The sequence below is a fragment of the Aythya marila genome (genome assembly GCF_965140915.1).
Source record: "Aythya marila genome assembly, chromosome: 5".
In the NCBI taxonomy this organism is placed as follows: domain Eukaryota; kingdom Metazoa; phylum Chordata; class Aves; order Anseriformes; family Anatidae; genus Aythya; species Aythya marila.
Genome location: NC_139046.1, coordinates 8,357,364 through 8,380,676, shown reverse-complemented (window position 1 = coordinate 8,380,676; position 23,313 = coordinate 8,357,364). Strand labels below are relative to the sequence as shown.

The window sequence follows — 23,313 nt, the reverse complement described above, 5'->3', positions numbered from 1 at the left end:
AATATCAGAAAGTAAGTACTGTACAGTAGTGGCCCTAATGTTTTTTTTTGGCAGTTCTAAGTCTGCTTATTTTGGGGATGAAATAAGTATAACCTAGGCAGAATTCTGCAAGTGGCCGCATGATACCAAGTTCTTTACCCACCTCCCCTGCTTTTAACAACTGATTTTGTAACCCATCCCTCATTTTTCTTGTGCTCCACTGATTTCTATCAGAAGTACAAAACAGTGCTCAAGTGCTTCCAGATGTCCACTTATTTATTTTATCTAAGGGCTGGTCTTTCCTACTGCAAATTAGCCATTCCATCTAACTGCCCACACAGGCTAAGGCAGCAACACACTGTAGTCTTGGTCAGCTATGCCTTCCCATTGTTCCACTTGAAAGCAGATCTGGATCTCTACCTAGGATGCTAGGAAGTTTTTGTGGGAAAGGGAGCTGCACGCAGCACACTGTTTCAACATGCATGCACTGAAAGGTGTGAATCAATGGGCATCCTGCTGATTAAAAGATGCTTAAAATAAGGAGCCCTATAGCTCCGGTGGCAAATCTGACCAAACAAGCTAGCATACACTCTAGAGCTGAAAGCATTCCTGCAACACCTTATAGAAACATACTACATTACAAAGAGTTATGACTAACCCACAACCCTTCTTCTAACATGCAGAAGAATGGGGTTTCTGGCCACACAACCAGACCCCAGAGCCTGTGCTGCTGCCTGGCAGGACATGGACAGCACCCTGCAAGCCACGGGTCCAACAGGCCAAATTCAATCATTTGCTTTTCCCCTCCTAACTAAGGGCAATCAAGAGCTATACAGCCATCTACAAAAAGCCTAAAGGGAGCACATGCAATAGAGACTCAGAACATTAAACCCTTTTGCTTACTGGCACCACATATCCCTGCTTTCCTCACATCTACGTCTGGGCTCAAAAGCTCAAAATGGCATCAGGTGGCCATTTACACATGGACAAACACATGGAGTGCAATGTTTTAGGAGGTCTTACAAGCGTGACTACAAGCTAGAGATGTTATTCAAGTCACAGTAAATGGAACTGATAGACGAATGCTCATTTACTTGAAAAACCCATGTCAGCTCCGACAGCTCACTTGTGCAACTTCCTGCTTTCTGTGATGCTCACACTTACACACTTCCAGAAGGGCCTGACAGACCTAAGAACAGATCCAGAAAAGAAGCTGATTAAAGGGCTGCTCTCCCTCTAATAGACCAAACCAACTTGTGATGCCTTCCTCACATCCTGCTAGGCAGTAGCTTTAAGGAACTCCTCTGCCATAGGGTGATGAGTGGTCATATTCCAGTTTATGGTCCCTCAACACAGGAAACAGATCCCTAACCTTCCAGTTCAAAAAACCTCCTCTTCCCCACTAAAGCATCAAGTCTCACATTAGATCTGCTTTAATTCTTTCAAATTTTCCACTTTGTTTTAAAAGCACCAAAAGCATAAAGATGCATCCATGTTACTACCTTCATTATATGCTGCACCGAGAGCTTTCCAATTACAGCTCAACTATCAAAACCATTACTGAAAACTAATACCCACGTACTCATCCATGCTGTAACCCTACCTGACTGCCAAAGTAAGAGCTACAGGCTGATTAAGGCTAATGGATATAAGTGCCAATTAGTACTTTCAGCTTAAATAGACATACTCAGTTTATAAGAGCTCTACCATTGGCTTGCATTAGGCATATCTCTACCTAGTGGATGGTCAGTCAGCACAAGATGCAAACACCTTTCCTGTAGCACAAGCCAACTTTCCTTTCAAATTGTGCTTTCAGAAACCAGTTAAAGAATTTGCATTAATTAGCTCTTCTCCAGAGTGTAAGGTCTACCCATACTTAATCTAAATACCTGACATCATCGAGCTCTTCAGAGTATCATTAGAAACATGCTAGCTTAAAAGTTAGACTGTGTGGAGAACTTACCTAATTATACAAGTGTTTGCGTTCCTTCACAAATTAATCAAAAAGCTTGTTTACTAGTGAGCATCCTAAGAATGCCCCAAACTCGTATTTTATAGCATTTCATGGGTATATTATATACACACATACCACCACACCAGCTTATTTTGTGACTTGCACACTACTCAGACTTGAAGCTTATGACTAACACCTCACTAACAGGACATGCACATTCCAGTCTGTTCTTACATATGAAAAAACTTTATAAGAAGTAGTATTTGTTCATTTCAACTAGTATCTTCTAAATATTTTGCTAATACTTTAGAAGTGGCCATGGCACAGATTGGAGGGGGGTGGGGAAGGCAAGGGGAGAGTACATACTGCACTGAAAGCAGTTCACCTCCTTTAATTAAAGGCAATACAGCATTTGTGCTTACCAGAAACCACAACATACTAAAGGCTACTGCTCAGAGAAGAACATCAGCACAGTTCTGCAGAAAAATCACAGCTTAGCAGAAGAACCGTTTCACAGGAGATACCTAAACAGATATGCTAACCTGTTGGGAAAGATACAACTTAAGCCTGTTTAACCATCTTGGCAATGCTGCTTCAGTTGTGTTTTTCCTAGGACCAGTGTTGACAAAAAACAACTTCAAAGCATTATTCCACTGCTTACACTAAACAAAACACTCCCGTTACTATCCCAACGACCTCCTCTCTGGGAGGGGGGGGGGACAAGACCTGTAATATTGGTTTGGCAGTGTCTTTTCATGAACTATTACTATTACCTTGACTTCTGCAAATCAACACTCAAGAGGTGTTTTTGGAAAAACAGCCTTGTCAGATTTTTAATCCCAGGTAGGATGACCAACCTCCTGACTGCACTTTCAGTTGGGTACAGAATTTATATTCTACAACACAAAACCTCCCCAAAACTCACAAAATGCTTAGAAAATGTTATGGTTGAGCTGAAAATGAGTATTTGTCATTTTCTGCATTGATTTTTACAAGAAGCTATTGTGTATTAAAATATTTATTCTAAGAATGATTCCTCAATTTCACCTGAAATTTTCTAATACGTGCATGTTGACTGGAGTTTCTACAGATAGGCAAAAACCCCAGAAGAAGCCAGAAAGCTGCTACAGATTAGAAAAAAGCACAGCTCCTAAACAAACCCAGGGCCCACACTACCATCCCATTCTGCTGAGTACTACACTGTGAACACAGGATCTCATCACCAGTCAGGGCCTTTTCCATTCAAGCCTCACTCAAGAACAAACAACTTAACAGATTTAATGCAAAAATAGATCAAGCAAGAGCCTCATATCTCTACTCACTCCAGAAGTTAAAAAAGTTAGACCATTAGTTAAGTCATCACCCATATCTCTTGCAACCAAGTCCCTAACGTCAATCAGCACAGCCAACTCTCAGATTCTTTTCTTAACTCCTAGAAAAACAAGGCAAATAGAGGTCCAGGGATTTTTTTCTTCTTCTTTTTCTCCCTGCTCTTTCAAGAGCCTGTCCCCCTCCTCCAAGCAGCCTGCTTGCCTGGAAAAAGCTGACTTAAAGGCACACATGTTCCATTTCCTTCCCCAGGAGCTCTGCAAGTCTTTACAACTTCCTCATGCACAAGACAGAGCTGCAGAGGAAGGAAGAAGTGAAGAACGCTTCAGTGAAGGTCCAAGGCTGATATCTCTGCCACAGGTTTAAGGGCAGACAGACAGAACAAGAATGCAGGTTGATCTTGACATTATGAAGACCTCTACAGAAGGAGCAGGTGTTCCTCACTCACCCAGGTTGTGTTTCTGAGGGGAGGGAGAGGGAAGGCAGAAGGGGGCTGCTTTTCAAAACTTCAAGGAAATTTCAGCCCTGCTTGCATGCAAGAACTTGTCTGCTGCAAGCAAAGGCTATTCCAGCATGTAAAATTATAAAAGCACCCCTCCTATAAGCCCTCATTTTTCATTTGAGAAGTACCATTGGCATGGTGAGTCCTAAACAAAAGCCTTCCCTTTGGAAACCAGGGCCAAACAATCCCATTTTGTCAGGAGCGTTGCGCGGAAGGCTGGGCTGGAGTACTGCAAACACGGGCAGCACAGAACAGAAGCAGTTGAGCAACTTTAAGCCTCCTATTTGAGAGCAATTACTGAAGTTATACTCCTCTTGGCCAAGTCACAAAAGCAGGATGATGTTTACAAGCTTTGGAGCCTGACTGCTCTTTGAGGGGAGCAGTTTATGGGTTGCCCCACCTCACAGTCTTTAGGAAGTCTGCAAAATGTGGGGAGGTGGGGAAGGGTGAGAGGGGGTGTATTTTCTGCCATGGTTAACAGCCTGACATCTCCACCTACATGTGCTTAAACACCTCATTCCTCTCCTCCCCCAAACCAGCAAAGTCAAAACTGGAGGGGTGTGTACACGTGTGTGTGCATATGGGGGTGGCAGGGAGAAATCAAGATGTCTAGACTATTAAGACATTTCATTGGAAAAGGAGCACAAATAAAAACAACAACAGGTGAGTAAGTTAGAAATGGTCTCAGAGTTAATACTTAACACCCAGGTAGGGACTCACCACCTTCAGCTGAAGAAAATTACCCAGCAACTGGGTGGAAGAATCCTACCACCAACCAGCTGTATGCATCTATATGAATGCAAAGATATAAACAACTTCAAGGAGGAACTCAAAGGGATATTATAACATCTATTTGGCAGCACGCAGGGCTTTGTGAAACAGAAGAATAGCGTGCTTCTCTCCCAAGTATATCAAACTACCAGATCATGATGTACATTACCAGATGATACGTCTATAGGAAAATCTTCAAGTGAAGGTTTGGAGGTACTTAGATCCTGCTGCAGTGGCAGAACACAACCTCAGAGACAGTCTTGATATATCACAGGACAGCAAATTGTTCATCTGTGCAGAAAAACTACCAGAAAAACCTACAAGGTTCTGGTAACTTAGTACCTTTGGCAGAAACTCAAAGAACATCTCAGCTGATTTAACTTTGTGACAAGTCTCAGACACAGTATTTGTTCCCATCACCTTAGTACTGAACTTAAACCCTGAACTTCCATAGCACCCTCCACCAGAGAACTGCTGCAGACAGAGCATCCTTCTCCTCCACTAAGTAGGAAGCATGCACCTCGTTTTTACAGTGCCAGAAGCAAGTCACTAGCTTCTTATTTAGAAAAGCTGTAGGAGATCTGTCCAGCCAGTAGTCCTGCAAAGATTTGCATGAAGAAAAGCTGCTAGCTACTACTCTTACCTTCACAGGACACTGCAGAGGTTCTAGAAGAGCCCATTCCTATTCTAAACCAGTGCCTTTCACCATTGCATGCGTAGCAGTAATGCTAGTCTTGCAGAATAGAAGCTATAAAAAGCATGGACAGGAGTTGCTATCTGTTATTCATGCCCACCCTAGTCCATCCTTCATTCCCTGAATCCATCATATACAAGTCTCCTGGAGTACAGCAGAGATTAAGTTCCACCTCTGAAATCTAAGCAGTCATTTGCAGTCACTTAAATTTGAACAAATGCCACATGATTAGCTTCCAAACTATTTATTTCCCTTATAGTTTCAGAATTAAGCAAAAATAAATCAGCGAATACTTAACGACTCAAGCACAAATGGTCCTGCAATACCTTGCTATTGCCAAGGTTTTCCAGAAAAAAATGCATATTAATTTTTAATGCCAATCCAATCCCACTGATTGGTTTTGCTGAAACACTTCTATCTCACTGCAAGTGCCTTCTGCCTGTGTCACCTCTAGACACCTCCTGTATATAAGCCTTTGTATTTGTTTATAAAACTAAATGCATCAAGAGTAACATAGAAAAAGCATAGAAAAAACAATTTAATCTTAGGTGAATGATCAGTAACTCCCATGCAAGCAATGACAGTGTTAGTCAGAACTCCTCAGCCTGGAAGAAAAGAGGACTGAAGTATGTAGCTCTGTAGACTTCTGCTACAAAAGGCCCAGGATTTGGTTAGCAATAGACTGTCCATTTTCTTGTCAATGACGAGACAACAAGACCTGCAGGTCCAGTTAAGCTAACATAAGCCATACTCAGGAACAGAGAAGTGAGACAAGATGGCACTTCATGCAAAGCCTGGCAATGTTACATAGGTTGCCTAGGGATGAAGCAGGTGAAAGCTTTGTGGGTCCAAGGAGAAACTGCCACAAGCACTTCAGAGAGACCAGTCACAACTAGTCAACGATTCCTGTTTGGAAAAAAAAAAAAAAGGCTTAATAGAATTTAAAGAAAATTTTATCTATCTTTGCACTGTCCTTATCTTACAAAAGTATTTGCTTACATTCCCTGAAATCTAGTTTCAACCAGTAGATGTGTTGTTCCAAAACAAGTATTCCACTTTTTCTGATGGCTGACATTAAAGCAAGAGACTATTAAAGAAGCCTTTACAATGTAAAATTGTGCAGGCCTGCCTAAGTCAGTGTCTATCCTAAGGTAATCAAAATCATGACCAAGGAATAGTTGAGGAAAAAATGACAGGAAAAAAACAGAAAACAATTCTGAATTAGATTTACAATTACACCTCAAAACTCCTCTTTGAAAGCTATAACATCTGAGAGGTAGTAATTAAAAAATCTAATTAAGATTCTCCTTTCTGCAATACTGAAATGCCACATCAAATTAGGACTATTCCAGAAGTCAAACCATGTACACAGCACATCCGTAACAAGCTGTATGACATGTTGCAACATACACTGAAATGCTACTCAGAAAAAATGATGCGCTGAGCTACAGCTACTAACAGGGAGATAGCAATATCTGGAAAACTTTTCCTGGGGAAAAAAGTAATCTAGATAGTCTTTTAAGAACAATTAAGTGCAGCCTGGGTGGTACAAAGCAGAACATACTATCATCCAACACAAGGTAAAAGAAATGCACAAACGAAACAAGCACTTATTAACTAGCTGACAATTGACAAGTGTCAAGTGAAATACTAAGCTTACTGACTTCATAGCAGTTTTTGACATAAAACTGTCAACATATAGGATAAAAACCCTGTTTTAACTATGGAAGACCCAGGATATTTCTGGGGGAAGGCCACAGTGAGAAACACAAAAACCTTCACGCAGAAGCATACCTTCGATAATTAGGCAATCAATCTTCAAACTTCAAGTATTGTATTTGCACCGGTCAGAAACAATTCCCTCCTGGTTTCCATGTAACACAGGCAAAGGCTTGTGCCATTTCTAGTCACTAACTCCACAGTGACTGAAGCAGCAAGTGCCACCTACATTACAAGCTGGGCCTACCAGTCTCTCAACAACCACTCTAAGCAATAACACTGCCTTCAAAACCACCACCTGTATTTGAGGTAGGGGCACAGAAGAAAGGGTGAAGATTAAGTTCATGTGACTGGCAAGAGAGCTGTGAAGGCAAAAGCACCTGTGACAGTCTAGAAATACCAGCTAACTAGAGAAAACAATTAGAACTTTAAAGCTGGAAAGGAAAAAAAAGTCAGAGACCTGCTGCAGAAGTTTCCCTAACGAGGTGGTTCCCTCTGATGCATCTGCAAGGCCCTCTGGACCTGCCCCAGCAGCATCAGTCACTGTAAGCTCAGTCCAAGGCTGGGACTTCAGAGCCATAACTTGAGCCAAAAGTAAGAAAATTTTCAGTGACCTGAGGAAACACGTAAGTCAAGCAGAACAGAGGGTGGGGAAGTAGGAATTAGGGCATCCCAAGCCTGTCAGAGCCTTACCTGTAGAGATCTTATTTCACAATTTGATTTAAACCTTTGCACACTGCCCAGTAATGAAAAAATACCCTGAACAACAATATTTTGATCAGTACCCACAGAAAGTCTCCAGAGACTTCCAGAACTCAACACCATTCAGTAGCTCAGTAAAACTGCTTTTCTTCCACATGAAGGAAGCCCACCCCACCACATGCTTTCCAATCTGCAACAAAAGCTTAACAGATTTTTTGCTTTCATCTATTATCACCTCCAAAGAGGTGATCCTAAGACCCACTGGAGAGTGGACTTGTGTCCAACAAAAAGCTTCGGGGATGGGAAAAAACAAGTCTCAAAAAGAGACAATTTCTCCCAATTGTTCTCTCTTCTGCAGATGCCATAGCACTGCAAAGCTTTGCTTGTGAATAGCAGCTGTGGAAGCACAATCTACACTACCAAGAAGCACATGTACAAAGTAAAATTCTCCTCAAAACAATGTAGTATTAAAACCATCCCACTGTTGTTTAGCTTTAATTCTGATGATCTGTTGAAACAATGATGAGCACAGGGCACGAAGGAGCTAATGCAACCAGTAACTGCATACCAGGGCTCAGCAGAGGCATTAGCCACCCTTACTACTGCCATTCTGCCAGTTAATTTACTTAACACACTTAACCTTTGGGGAATCTGATTAAAAGTCAACCAATATATGTGCACAATTTGCATTGGCACCTGCCTCTCAAACAAGAGAGCCCAGTGTAAACTCCCCAGATTTCATGTCTTTGTGATGCTCTAGACAGCAGGAAAAAAAACACAAGGAAAATGAAACGTACTCCACTGGGAATCAACCCAGCAAACCTGCTAGAACCTCAAGCCATAGCCTTCCCTTCCATCCTACTTAAGGAGAACACAAGGTGTTTATTTTCAATTGAGATTAGAAACAGTTTATATCAGAAATTATACACCAAAGAGAATGTTTCACAGCAAATGTTTCTCCACTAGTACCTGAATTTAGTGGACAAAAAAAATAAGTCTTTGACTTGGCAGAAAACACTGTTTTAGAAATAGGGTCACAGGACTATGTTCCAATATACATTTGCCTTTTATGTAAAAACTATTTTTTAAATACTTTCAAACATCACAGCTATTAAGATATAGCCCTCTGTACCACAGCCAAAGCCAGCACTGGGAGTTTCCAGAAATTCACTGAGTTAATCCAATAGCAAAGAACAGAAGGAAGTATTGATGAAATTAGAGAATGGAGAAAAAAGCCTTTTAGAAAGAGACGTGCGCAAACACAACACACTGCAGTCAGGTATCCTCTTAACAGCATTTTATTAGATTTAAGTTGAGGCTTTCAGCCTCACTACCACCTTTGAAGGTGGCAAACTTGATATTAACCAAGTATCCATGACCTACTCCTTCCTTAAAGTTCTGGAAGAAGTCCAAGATAAATTAAGCCCCATTATATGTACACTTTCTTGTTGCATTAATGAAAACGTACCTAGATTGTCTCTTTTGAAGTGTATGCATCAACTATGAAGACCCATTAATGGCTGGTGCAAGCCTTGTTTTATGCTAATATTTAGAATTCAAGAGATGAACTAGTAATTAATACTGCTCTTCCCCTCCCCTCTGCACTCCATGTGGCATGGATATTAGTGTCCTCTGGGCACTTCAAGCCATACATCATTATAATTTCAACTTGAAGTCAAGAGGGAATTAAACTAACTATGTAATAACATACTTTAATTATTGTTCTAAACACAGAACACCTGCATGCACTCTTTTGTATTGCAAATACACATACTAAGAAGGTAGGCAAATACAGGAAAGATAGATATGCCCCCAAGTTCTACGTATGCAAAGTTCCTAGGAATAAAGAGTATTTTAATCTTAACCCTTTTAAATAACATTAGCTGCTGGTAGCACTGCAGTCTTCTTCATTTATGAAAAGGCAAGTGCCCACAAAACCAATTCAAGCTAATGAGACAGGATGTCTTGCCCTAGGAAGAGGAGAGGCCCATGCTCAACCTCTGCTCTGTTCCTAAGGGAGCACAGAGATTAGGGTACTTTTTTTTTTTTAAATCCTATTAATTCTAGAGCTAGCTGTGCAGTACCAGCCACATTTGAAAGACACATGGACAAAGGCTTAGCTGGCCCCCAGTGATGGCAACAAGTGACTGACCAAGCATTCATACAACTCCAAACAAGATGCATGATTGTCCTCCAACAGTATTTGCTCTGAGTTCAGATCTAGCCATAGGCCTCTTCACTGAAAGGAAGAAACATCCAGGTTTTATTGTGTAGCTGACATAGCAATACATCAGGTCACTTTGAACTTCCATTTGATTGTAGAGTTCCTCACTGACAGTTTCAGGAATTCTGGCAGACGGCATAACATGCTTGTGCTTTCCTTCATTTCAGCCCCAAACTGAACACCAGCTCAAATTTGAATTTCTATGCATGCTAAGAAAGCTGGCTGAGAACATGAAACACCTTGATTTCAACACCATAGGTAGCTGCTCACCTTGCCTTACATCCTTCTCAATTATTTGCACCAGGACACTGCATACATAACCAAAGCTCTATCCATATCCCACTGTTCTCCATATGAAAGTAATCTGACCAGACAAGTAAAAGTTCCCACTACAAGAGGGCACAAATTCTTTCAGAGATCAACCCACAGGATTTGAAGGAAGGATTAAACAGGGATTCTTCACACAGACACGCACATGTAGTTACGCATGCACAGGAACACTAGTGTCTAGTTTATAAACATGTTCCTGAAACAAACGCTTGGTTCACATTCCAGTAGCAGCACTGAATCTTATGAACACTATTTTGTAGCTACAGTAAATCTTAATCACACTCTCGGCACCAATCACACTATGCTGTATTTAGATACTATTAAAAACCATCTGCTTACAGCAGCAAATAGATAGAGCATACAACAGTATAGTAAGTCTACAATTCAAGGTACTTATTTGAATATATAGCATCCTGAAGTCCATCAACCCCACTAACAAAAAAGCACCAGAACTCCAATATCTTATCATATTTTTCAAGTTAAGGTATAGTGGAGTAGATTTGATATAGCTTTGTTATTACAGATCACCAAAAACACAAATTGGCAGTCCTTTGGAAGGAGAGCTTTGAGCACATGGAACTCATGAAAGCAGGCACTTGTTAATTAAGAGTGCTTCCCCATTTTTTTCCTTCTCCCCTCCCCAACACAGATCTGGAAGCTATGAAAGGGAGATCATCTCAGCAAGTCCTCAAATTCATTTCATTGTTGACCCCTAGTTACTTCTCTGGGGTAGCAATGTTACAGCTTTCTTCGTAAGGATGAATATCCACAGAGAAAAGAACAAGGCAACATAAAGACAATCAAAATTAAAAGAACTATTTAAATATAATATTAAGTTTATTTTGCTAGTCCAAACCAGGATTCCTAACTCAAGAATGCATACAAATGAATAATTCTCAGTTTCTTTAGCAGTTTCACTTGTCACCAGTTCCTCTGCCATTCTGTCCAAATCCCTTGGCAAGCCAAAGTTTTGCAGACTTCCATGTCTTGAAAGTCCATCCCAAGGTCTTGGGGACATACATACTATCGCTGATAGCAGGCTGCCACAAGTCAGACAGTCTCCTGCCAGTTAAAGCTTATTTTATTTACCTTCCAGTTGCAGCAATCTGGGAGCAGATATGAACAGCTACTGATATTCACCATCATGTTCTTCTCTTAAAGCCTGGTGACAGTAATATTCCAACAGTCCACAGCTATGTAAGTCCTGTGTACTTTTTCCTAAGTGCTGTGTACTTAGGAAAAAGAGGTATTTGAATTCTGGGAATTACCTCTTAAGAGCTGCCACCAGCTACATTTGAGCAACCATTTTACCTTTTATCTTGGAAAGCAAGAGGAGATGTTAAGTAACTAAAAGCTACACAACCCTGAAGTTTGTCATTAAGCTGTGGTGACATCAGAACACACCTGAGGAGCACTAAGTCACTGAAAGCCAACATTCAGCATGCAAGTCTGAACATTACAGTTTCTCTACTTATTAGAAAGTGGGGAAGCGAAAGAGAAATTGCTGGTCTCTGTGGATCAACCAGGGAAACAATATTCAGTTCAAAGGTCTTAAATACAACACTACAACACTTTGGGCCTAATTGTAAATATATGGTTTAAACAACAACTTATAAACAGAAGAGATGGTATCCACTTCTTGTGTAGAACAAGAGTCACTAGCAGAGGCTTGTAGATGGCTATACTTGGTCTTAGCAGCCCAAGCGAACATGGTCTGATTTGGAGACTTTGCTGATTGCATGCAGCCAGTTACAGTAAACTCCATGACATATGATAAGGAAAATCACGTTTTTAAACATAAAAAATTAGAACTATCAAAACCACAACAAAGTCTTTGTGCGAGGTGCAATAGCAAGGAACTGCCACTGAAATCTCTAAAGCAGTAGCACAGGTTACCAAAATGGTACTATTCAAATTGTCTTTAGCCATTGGAAAGAACAGCAAATGGTACCCAAAATTGCACACTGTTAACTTCTACTTCAGTCTTTATTAGAATACATCAATAATTAAGCTTCTTATGTATTTAACTTACTGCCTGCCTAAAGCACATGCCAGTCAAGCCTTCCAAGCATCAACAAGCTCTGTAATTAGAATTTAAGTTCTCCAGCTAGCAGCTAGGGCTTTTAACTTTTAAAATGTAGGCTGTTTTAAGATAAGACATTTCAACTTTACAGAATTATAAACAGAATTACACATACTCAGAAAAAAAAAGACCAAAATGATTACACTTTGTGTTTTAAGTTAACAGCCAGCTCATCCAGTATTTCATTACAATTTGCATGTACTGCTTAAGGAGTACCAAAAGCTAGCATTTTCTACTAATTGTATGATACTGCATCAATATTAATACTGCCTACTCATCGAAAACCTGGAAATGTTAAGTTTATCCAATTTTAACTTTAGATGCTTCTTTACTTAAGCTGGTATGTTCAGAGTACTAGAAAGCACACAGACTAGAGAACTAGTGGACCATCTGGAAGTAGAAGCAGCACTGCAAGAAGCATTTAAGTGTAGTAATAATCAAATAATAATGTACTGAACAAAAAACATCAGAAGACATCCTGCTGGGAACAAGATATATACAATCAGGACTTTCAAGCCCGAAGCAGGATGTAAACAGATTGCAGTTTATGTACTAATACTCCAGTCTTATCTCAGATTTAAAAAAACTTCAGAGAACGAGCACCTGTGCATCTGTCCAAGGGGCATATAATTGGTTACTCAAGGACTATTAGGCTGTTCCTTAGCAACCTCTGCAAGCTCTAATCAAGTAAGACTAAGATTGTCATTTAGCCTTCAAATGCCATGCCCCATTAGATGCCATTCCATCTAATATAGCATTTTAACTACTGCTGAGGAGCACACAGTGATTTGAACTACAGATAAAATCCACGCTATGTTTTTCAGCTGAGAGTTACCAGGAAATCTTCATTTAAAATATGCTTTTTAACTTAGTATCCAAAACAGCAATCGATAAAATACATCATCAATTTTCATCCTCTCTATACGCAGTAATAGCTAACTACAATTCTCAAAAATCACCTTGGAGATAAAGTTTAGTAAATGAGCGCAAGCTATAGCTCAACTACCAAGCAGTGTTTTATAATGATAAACCATTCCCCGAATATAATTACAAGAGAAGAGTTTAATATCTAAAGCAGCAGTAGACACATTTCAGGTAAATAGTGAGCATTTATCTCTCAGAGAGAGGTGGTATTTAAGTCTTTGGAGATGCAGAAATGCATCTATTGTGCTGCACACAAAGGATTTCTCCAAACATCACTGAACAGAACTCTAGCTACCAGACCCAGAGGAATCTGAGTAACTGGGAAAATAAGAGTAACTTAACTGTTCAGTCCTGGACCAGCTTCACTGTTCTTCCTTATCCACACACATACTATAGTTTCCACTCAAGATTACTTGTAAAGTTTTATATACAATTTTTCCTTAGATAGTAAGCAAAGGCACCAAGCATCCATGACTGATCCAGTAAGAGCCACTCCTCCCTGGCTCAAGGTGATGCACCAGGGAGCCACTGTAAACCCTACAGCCACATGTGTTCCTTCAGCTCTCACTGGGTGTACAGCAGAGGAAGGCAGTGGCTCCAGTGCACCATACTGGTGGAAGTTCAGCAGGTGCCCAACACAACTAGCACAGATGGACCTAGTCATCCACACAGGTTCACTCCCCAGCCTTGGGGACAGCAAGGGAGGGTGATGGGGTGCTCAGATTACACGGCAACCCGCCAATTGCATGACAGCAAAACACACCGTACAAGAGCCACCAACATGACAGCACTGCTGATGATCACCTCCAGCCAAAGGCTGACCAAGTTTAGATACCTACTGACCCAGAGCCGGAGCAGCTTTCTGGCATGAAGCCCAACAAAGGCGTATCAGAGTGCTGCAGAGGAAGAGAATGGCAGCGTTACTGCCAGGAGCCACAGCAACCACCTTTGAGTATCTGGATAAACACGAAGAGGCCAGAAGCAGTGTCAGTATACCCTTATTCCTCACTCTTTGGGCTAGCTCCTCTCCTTTCAAAGCACTTTTCACAAGCTTCTTCCAGCTCAGAGGATTACTAGCAGCTGGAAGCAGAGTGGCCCACAGGACAGAAAATCGATGTGCTAGCAGGAGAGCAGCACACCCTGCCCTTCTCAGCCTCCTCTCTAGGCCGAGCAGCCCCGAACCACAGAAAGCAACGCAAATAGGACCCACACAGAGTTGACAAAACATCAGCCTTGTTTTCAGAAGAGAAGGGAGGGAAGCTTCTGGGCACAGAGTAATCTAAACCTTCTGCAGATGACTAAGTGCATGATGTGATTATAGCTGCTTTATGAACTTAATAGTTTCTAAAGTATGTTCATTGCATGTATTTCAGAGCCCACACTCGCACAAACCATCACATAGAGGAAAAACAAGTGAAGGAGTCAGACTACACAGAGAGCGTGAGTTGCATTCATCTCACCTACGCAGCGACTGTGGTGTTGCTCAAAAAGAGGGGCCAGAGAGCCACCAGCCTTCAGGGACACCACCAAGTGAGACAACTCATCCACCTTACATCTGTCTTTAACACAATCCCTCCCATTCAAGAAAGACTTTGAGGCAAGTCATTAATAACTAACAGATTAAAAATGCACTAGGCCATTTTTGGCACTTTTTACATCCAGAAGATGTAGGTGTTTCACATTTACGGTTTGACAGAAGCTTAATTTTTCACTGCTGCTGTGCTGGCAGCCACTGAACTCTAGCAGCATTATCTCAAATTGAGCTGGACTCGTGCAGGGAATACAGGCAGTAGCATCAGACCCAGAAGTTAGGTTTTTACAAAACAATGCTTCTCGACACCTAAACCAACAGATTTCCTTGAACTTCACTGGATCTCTCAGAAAGTCTACAATATGATGGGGCTGCAGCTCAAATAGGCCCAATATCACAAGTCCGATATAAACACACTAACTACAGTTTCACCCCCAGCCACTTATGTTAAAGACAAACCAGATCACTGAAGACTAAAGCTACAAATACTCGTGTCTATAGCAGACCTTTCATATAGTCTTTTTTTTTTTTTTTTTTTTTTTGAGAAAACAGGAGTTGGAACATCTTCAAACAGCCCAAAGCCAGAGCTACAAAGCCCCCATCATGTTGTGGTGAATGAAACACACACCATTTCTACCTCACCCTCTTCTCCACCTCGCATCCTCTAGCAAGGGGTAATCCTGACTCCTTTAACACCTATTCCATTTTCAGTGGAAGCTGTAATGCCCACATGGGCCGTGTGCTGGGGAGAGCAGCGTTTCACCCAGAGGCTGGTCAGAGCACCTTCCGGAATGAAGATCAGAGAGCTGACAAGAGGTGTCTAAGCACAGCTCTCAGCGTCTGGGAGGGAAGGTTATTTGTCTGCAAGTTTTGAATTCAGCCTCAGTGTTCCTTATAAATAAGCAAGTGTTTATCTAAGGAAGCTTTCAATGGGTATAAATAGAAGTGTTCTTTTTTCTATCTGGCCATCTCTGTGACATTCAAAAAAAAAAAAAACCCAGAACTTTAAGGCATACAGGCTTAAGCAGTTACCAGAATATCACCCTCCAGGGCACATTTATTTCAAAGACATAAGAAATTCTAGATTCAGTAACATCAATGCATGAAAGATTAAGAGTGCAAAGAACATTTCTGCTTAAAAGTAGAAGACAGATTTTCTATAGTTACATGAAACTTAAGTCTTTAGGCTTTCTATTCTGGGCAAGCTGCAAATAGTTGCTGGCACACGCAGCACGCCAATAATAAATCCCTTTTTCAAAGAGTGGTTCTGAAGTGCTCACCATTAAGGCACTGATTCTTTTTTAGAGGTGACACCTGCAGCTGCTATTGAAGTCAACTGGAGTTGTCACTACTCAGCATTGCTACAGCCAGTCTCTAAAACACCGCCCAATTATATCTTCATTTAAGACAGAGCACTGCAAAACCTGCAAGCTACTCTTTGCATTGGCATAGCCCAAACCTGAAGGCATATTGTTATATAATAAATCATCCCCTCATTATACTTTTATTTCCAATCAAAAAAGCTTAAGTCAAATACAGTACTGAGCAGCTGAAAGCATATGATTCCCTGACCTGCTTCAAGACTGAGGAAATAAATACGGATTCAGAAAGTCTGCATTTTCTGATCCACAGCATTATTTGTCCCTGGGTCACACAAGGCAGGTAATGGCTTCGCACACACAAGCACTGCAGGTGCTTCTGTTAGCACAAGGAACAGTTTGCCACGCCAGTTACTACAGCAGTCCCAGAACCTATTGACAAGCCAATCTGGCAGTGAGTAACCAAGCAGCAAGTTCAGGGAGGGAAAAAAAAGGGGGGTAGATATAAAAAAAATAAATTTGTGCTATCAGCACAGACTTCCATTTAGGAAAAGAGCTAGGCTACTGGCAAATAAGACATTAATAATTCATGTAATTCGTCAATACATATAGCTTTCTACTACATTATTTTTCCATGCTGACTTCCTCTGTTAATGAGGGGTTATAATGCACTTGCATCCCACATCATTATACCAGATGGATTTTACATTTTGGCACAAGGTGATGCTCTCACTTTTATTCCCTGCCCTCAATTCTTGCTTGGGACTGTGCTTGCATGTGCTTATTAAAAAAAAAAAAAAAAAGTTTCAACAGAGCAAAGAGCAATTATTTAGAGGCAAAGGCTGCTGAGTATCACTTGATACTATATTTGTGAAATGCTGATCATTTTCATGAAGTGTGTTACGTTTCTTTGGTGCAACTTCATCTAAGTACCTTTCTGAATTGCAAATGGTCTAATTTTAACCCGCCTAATTTGAGCACATCTGTCACGATGGGTCATCATTCAAGGCGACAGAGTGCACATCTACCCTACCAGGGAGCATGGAGTAACCTAATCCAGGATGTTTTCATTACGAAGCCTCAAGATCCTGATCTTGGGTAGTGATGTCTCTGTTAAGACAGAAGGTAGACCAAGTGTAACACTACCAGCCAAACAGAAACATACAAGCACATTTCCTACAGTCAGAATACCTAGCTCCCTGCAGGCATCAAGGATCTAGATAACATGCTTCAAGGCTAAATGCCTCCCAGGGCCTCACTACTTCCAAAATATACACAAGTTTTCAAATTAGGAATGACAGTACTTGATGCAGAAGATCATACTCAAGTAGACACCATCTAAAAATGCCAAACAGAGCACTGGACCCATTAAGCAATAAAAGCTGCAAGGTCAAATATTCTTGCTTGGGTTTTGGCAGGGGAGGGGGAACGGTTGCTTTCTAAGAAATCCAACATTTACTGCTGCAGCCAAGTTATCCTTTCAGCAGCTTTACATATTCAATGGCTCGTACTCCAGTTTATGTTTCAGCTCAAGACTGAACACTTCCAAGCATTTGGATGAGACTCACATGTGGACTGCATGTGGATGAAATCCATGCAGACTGGATATTAAATTTAAACACTTTCGTGTATTTTTAACTACCTGAAAGTTAACAGTGCTTTAGAAATGTACAGCTAAGTGTTAATAATCACACTCTAAGTAGGAAAAAATTAATATCAGCACTTACAAAAACAAAAAATGAACTGCCTAAATTCCAGTAGGGAAGGCAGAGTTACTAGAGCAAGTTGTGAGGACCCCCTGAACCTCCAGTACCGCTTCCTCAGATAGGTAAAGGGTCTTAACTAAGCACCTGTTGAGCATCAAGAAGAAATAAAACTGCTGTTTTTTTTCCAGATACTTATCTGCAAGTCCCTGAACTCTGAAGTTCACCTGTGGAGTTCAGACAGAGAACAGAGTACTTGTGCACTGACTGTCAGTCACACCAGACTAGTAAGAACAAGGGGGCTGAGGGGAGATAATTATGCATATTGTTGTACATGATTTCAACATCCACGACTAGTCAGAACAATTCTTCTATATGACTAATTAACTGAAGTAATGAATGCCATACCAGTATTTATGGTGCAGGAAAAGCTGTGAATTCCCTGAGGGAACGAACAGGGTGGAGAAAAAAAACCACACACACACACAACTCCATTTCATGCCATCTTGAAAAGATGTATTAAAAATGGTTCCACATAATGCACCCAACACAATGCCTACACCTTTAAAACATCATCTTCAGGAGCTGTCTAATCTCATTTATTTATCCAAAATTTAAATTTTGGTAATATCCTGTTACTGATAACTACTGCTATGTTAGGTGTTTCTAATTTGGTCAAAAGGAAGCACTTGAAGGTGCAGTGTCCGAACAAACGGTGTCTGAATTTCTTGCCATAAAAAATGCTTTATAATGAACCTAAGCTGTGTAAGCGATCTGAATTTATTTTTCAAAGCTATTTGAACCCTTCTGTCTTCTTTTTAAAATTACACACACTTTAATTGCATCATTTGTTTGTTAACAATCTCAAAAGAGCATTAAGCTGCAAGTTTTACAGCAGGAGGCAAAGAAAAAAATGTGAGGTAGGTGGGTGAAGACGACAGCTGTATTGTTCTAGCTGTTCCTCAACCTCTCCCACTGCCAGATTTCTGTGGATGATGTATCCCAAGGTAGCAATTTTAAGAACTTTTTGGCAATATCCCAAGCTCCTCTTGCAAATCAGAGATCAGACTAATGATATTAAAAAGAGACAGGAAATAGGAATAAGCTGGATAACCTTCTCTGTATCAAACCGGAGAAGTCACTGAACTCTGGTACTGCAGCTTTACAGAAGAAACACTTGTCTTTTAGAGTAAAATGCTGTACATTTTTCCCATGTGTAATAGAAAAAAAAAGGCAAAAAGCAGATATTTAAGATAGCCAATGCATTACAGATACGGTTAGTTTAGGACAATGTCCTATCAAACAGACATCCCTCAAGTGATTTGCACATTACTATATGAGCATCCTTAAGTGAAGGAGCTACCACTCAGGCGAGTTTCATAAGAAGTTCACATATACTAATGCTGCTTTTCATTGGGGCAGGATTCTTCAGTATTAGAAAAAAATATGTTAAGTCCTTTGGCTACTGTGCACCAAAGCTAATTTGTTTCACAAGAGAAGAACACACTTCTATGAAAAGACTACATCCATGCTGCTGTCTCATTTGGTTACAAAGAGATAATTTTGAAATTGCCCCAGTAATTGAAATATAACCCAGGAACCCCATCTACTTAAAAAAAACAAGTTGTTAAACTAACATTACTGTTAAGCCTCTTCTTGTAGACTCTATATGGCTTATGTACAATTGTGACAAAGATGCTGCATTCCCCATCAGACTGAACATCCACAATTCAAGAAACTACAACCTATAGGAGGGACTTCTTTCCCTAAGTGCCTCTGCAGAGCGCGATACACGGACTGCTTTTAGAAGTACAGCTACTCCACAGCTTATTTTTAGAATCAAGGGTGGGCAGGGAGAGTATTCAGTAAACCTTCCAGAAATCAGCCAGCCACCCACTAGACTGCAGTGGCACTGTTTAAATAAATTACAGGCTGGTTTGCAACAGCTGCAAAGACACGGCAGAACAACAGTCAGAGACTTCAACTCCTGTAAAATGCTGGGGGCAATAATACCAGAAACAACGGCAGGCATGGTATTGTAAGCTAGAGACACTGTGGTAATCTACCTGCAAGAGGGAGGTCAAACTGGCCTTTCTTAGGACTCGATGAGCACAGAACAACAATATCCGGCAGCTGCAAGGTAGGAATGTGCTTATTCCAACAGAGTAAAAAACAAAGACGGCTGGGCTTAGGGACCTGCACTGTAAGGATTATCCAACTCTCCTCCTGTTTCAAGTAGCAATGCTAGAAACCAGCGAATTATAAGTGTGACTTCAGCTGCCTCTACTTCCTCGTGCAGATAACATGTAAAGTTTGAGGTGCTAATGTTACTGAAATCTCCTACTTAAAAGAGGAGTTTATGATTTCACCAAGCCCATATTACACGGTCAACAAAGGAGAAAGAATTTTAATTTTCCCTTTGATCTTATAACTTAAGAGCAGAGTTCCAAACACCCTGTTTTCTTTATGGTATTGACTATACCTGTTAACAGCAACCTTTCTTATTTCAACAGGCCTCTGGACAAACAAAGGCAATGAAAACACTCCAACTTGGCAATGAGAACACAGAGCATCTGTGCAGAGAAATTAATAGTTTGTGCAAATTTATTCGCCACCTAATTTGAGCAAAACCCCAACCTCTGCATGGGGTGGTTAATGTGAGGTGTGTGAGCATCAGGACAGAGGGTCCCTGGTAGCACAGCAAGTTTTAAGTGTCTGTAGTGAAGCGGTTTCCTTTCCAAAATGAAACAAGCGAGCATTTTCCCCACCTGGACAGTTCCTAGCAGCAATTTCCAAGATAACAAAGCTCCTGCAGCCTGCCCACCTCCACAGATCACTGCGGGCCACCCCGTTTATTAGCCACCAGGTGCTCAATGCAACCTGTGGGTACCAGGGCCAGCATAAATCACCCTGATAACCCTGATATCACCGTGATAACTTATCTCCCTGCCCAGCTGGGGCACCTGGCCATCCATCCCCACACCTCAGCACTCCACCACCTGCCTGCTCAGAATGGCTACGGGCAGCAGCTGTGCTGCCCCGGGGGCCACCTACGAGCCTGGGGGGGGGGGGGTGCCCTACAAGCCCTAGGGGGTGTCCCTAAACACCCGAGGCAGGGGGGCACACAGCCAGGACCTGAGGGGTCCCCCCATGCCATGCCCACGCGTGGGGGCGCAGGGGGCTGAGCCCCGTGAGGAAATGGCGGGCGGGGAGCGCACCGGGACCCCCCTCAGCGCTGAGGAGGGGGGCGGCTCTCACCCTCCCCTCCTTCCCCAGCGCTCCGTACGGCGGCTGCCAGCCCCCATCCCTGAGGGGACAGCCGCTGTGTGTCCCCCCCATACACACATACACCCCACACACCCCGGGGCGGCGCCTCCCGCCCCTCCCAGCCCCGCTCCAACGGCCGCCGCGGGGGCGGGCGCGGCTCCAGCAGCACGGCCGCGAGCAGCGGCAGCAGCACCAGCAGCAGCAGTGCGCGCAGTACCAGCAGCAGCAGTGCCAGCAGTGCGCGTAGTACCAGCAGCAGCAGTGCCAGCAGTACCAGCATTGCCCCGGGAGGGGCGGCCGCTCGCGCGCCCTTCGCGAGCCGCGGCACGCGCCCCGCGCCCCCACCTGCGCCGCCCTCCGGCGCCCCCTGCCGGGGGCAGCCCCGCGCTCCGACCCGCCGGGATCGTTACCATGATTATCGTATTATTTTTAATTAATTTTTTCGTGCTGTCCGCCTCCACCACCACCACCGCGCTTTCTCGGGGATCCCGTCAAGCGGGACACGCGGTGCCCGCTCCCCACCCTCTCTGCCTCGGGTATGGAGCGCGTCCCGCAACCTGCCGCCCCCGAGCCGCACAGCAATAATAATAAAAAAATAAATTAATAATAATTAAAGCAGAGGTGGGAGAGGCGGCGACCTACCGGCCACGCGAACTGGAAGGGGATAACGATCCTGCCCGTCTCGGGGGTCCTGCCTTGATGGGAGTACTTGTTGCCGTTCAAATAAAAAATATTTCCACCGAGCACGGGGGTAGATCCGAATCCGTAGTTGCAGGGTCCGACGGGGGTGATCTTGGCCTGGTATTCCTTGAGGCAGACCTTCACGTAAGTGTCGCACTCGTCCCGGGCGCAGCCCTGGTTCTGGGGGCTCTTCTCGCCGTCGCAGCACTCCCCGTTGAGCAACTCTCCGTTTACATTCCGCACCGAGTTAAGCTGCAGCTCGAAATAGCCCGTGCAGCGGGACACCTAAAAATAAAAACCGGAAAAAAAAAATATAATAATAATAATTAAAAATAAATAAATAAAAAATAAGGGAGGGGGGAGACGGGCACCTGAAGGGAAGGGAATAAAAAAAAAAAAAAAAAAAAAAAAAGGGGGTGCAACAGCTCTGCGAGCAGCACCGCGGAGCAGGACGAGAAGGGGGCGCGGAGCCCAAACACCCCCCCCACCCCTCCCCAGCACCCCCGTACCTGCAGGCAGGCGGCGAGGAGCAGCGCCAGGCCGAGAGCAGGGGCCGGGGGCCGGCGGCCGGCGCCCCCCATGCCTGCAGCTCCGCGGGGCCGCCTCAGAGGAGCCCGCCGAGCCCACCGGCCACGGAGCCGGACCCGCACCCGGACCGGCGGCCGCTCGCGGCATGGGCGGCGGGGGAGCCGCCCGCAGCGCGCCGGGGGGCGCAGGGCATGGGCTGCCGGCGGGGCCGCCCGGAGCGCTCCGCTGCCTCCTCCTCCTCGTCTTCTTCTTCTTCTGCCGCCGCTGCTCCGCTCGCCCTCTGTGCGCCTCGGCTCCGGGGACACCCAACAAGTAGGTGCCGGAGTGACAGCTTCATTACCCATTCGCCGCCGCGGCCGCCGCCTTCATATTAATGAGGGGGACGGGCCCGGCCCCGCGGCCGGCGGGTGGGGCCAGCGCCGCTCCCCGGGCGGCTCTTAAAGGGCGGTGGGGGGCAGCCGCCCCTCCCTATAACGCCGTGCCCTATAACGGTGTGCCCTATAGCGCCGTGCTCTGCCCCACCGCCAGCGGGGGCTGCACGCGTGTGTGCGCACCCACGGGGGGTGTGTGTAGCCATGGGGGGGTCATTTGTGGGGTATATGCAGTTATAGGGGGGTATGCATAGGGTATGTGCACCCCCAGCCCTGTGGGAGCGTGCACACGCAGGCAGCGAGGAGGTGTGTGCAATGGGTGATCGGGGTGGGAGCACGATGTAGGGGGATGCACGATGCGGGGTCGCCCGTGGGATGCTGCGTGCCCACAGCCACGTGTAGGAGCGCTTGGTGCATGGGGGTGCCGTGGTGGAGGAGCTCACGGGGTGGGATTGCCTACAGCTGTGGAGGAGTGCATGGGGTGGGAGCACCTGTGGCTGCACGGAGGAGCAGGCACAGCCACAGAGGAGCACATGTGGTGCCTGCACCCACAGCTGTGGAGGGGTGCATGTGCCCGCGCTCGTGTAGAAACCCAAAGGGTGTGCAGGAGCACTTGTAGAGCCCCCTGTGACATGTGCAGTACGCAGAGCAGATGGCCAAGTGGTGGGATCATGTCCTCCTCCTCCTCCAGTGGTGGCTCGA

At 43.8% G+C, this 23,313-nt stretch overlaps 1 protein-coding gene across 3 annotated transcripts in view; it reads right to left on the bottom strand.

Moving 5' to 3' along the window:
- Positions 1-22,584, bottom strand: part of JAG2 (jagged canonical Notch ligand 2) — a gene marked incomplete at its 5' end in the record, with an annotated part of 68,088 nt that extends 45,504 nt beyond the window's left edge. For 2 of the 3 annotated variants that reach the window (XM_082761612.1, XM_082761611.1), the window contains 2 exons: positions 21,674-21,997; positions 22,222-22,437. In XM_082761612.1, the coding sequence (XP_082617738.1) occupies positions 21,674-21,997; positions 22,222-22,293 (396 nt within the window). Of the gene's footprint in view, positions 1-21,673; positions 21,998-22,221 lie in introns of all 3 variants that reach the window. The other variant, XM_082761610.1, reaches the window with a different exon arrangement.
- Between the last annotated feature and the right edge of the window lie 729 nt (positions 22,585-23,313).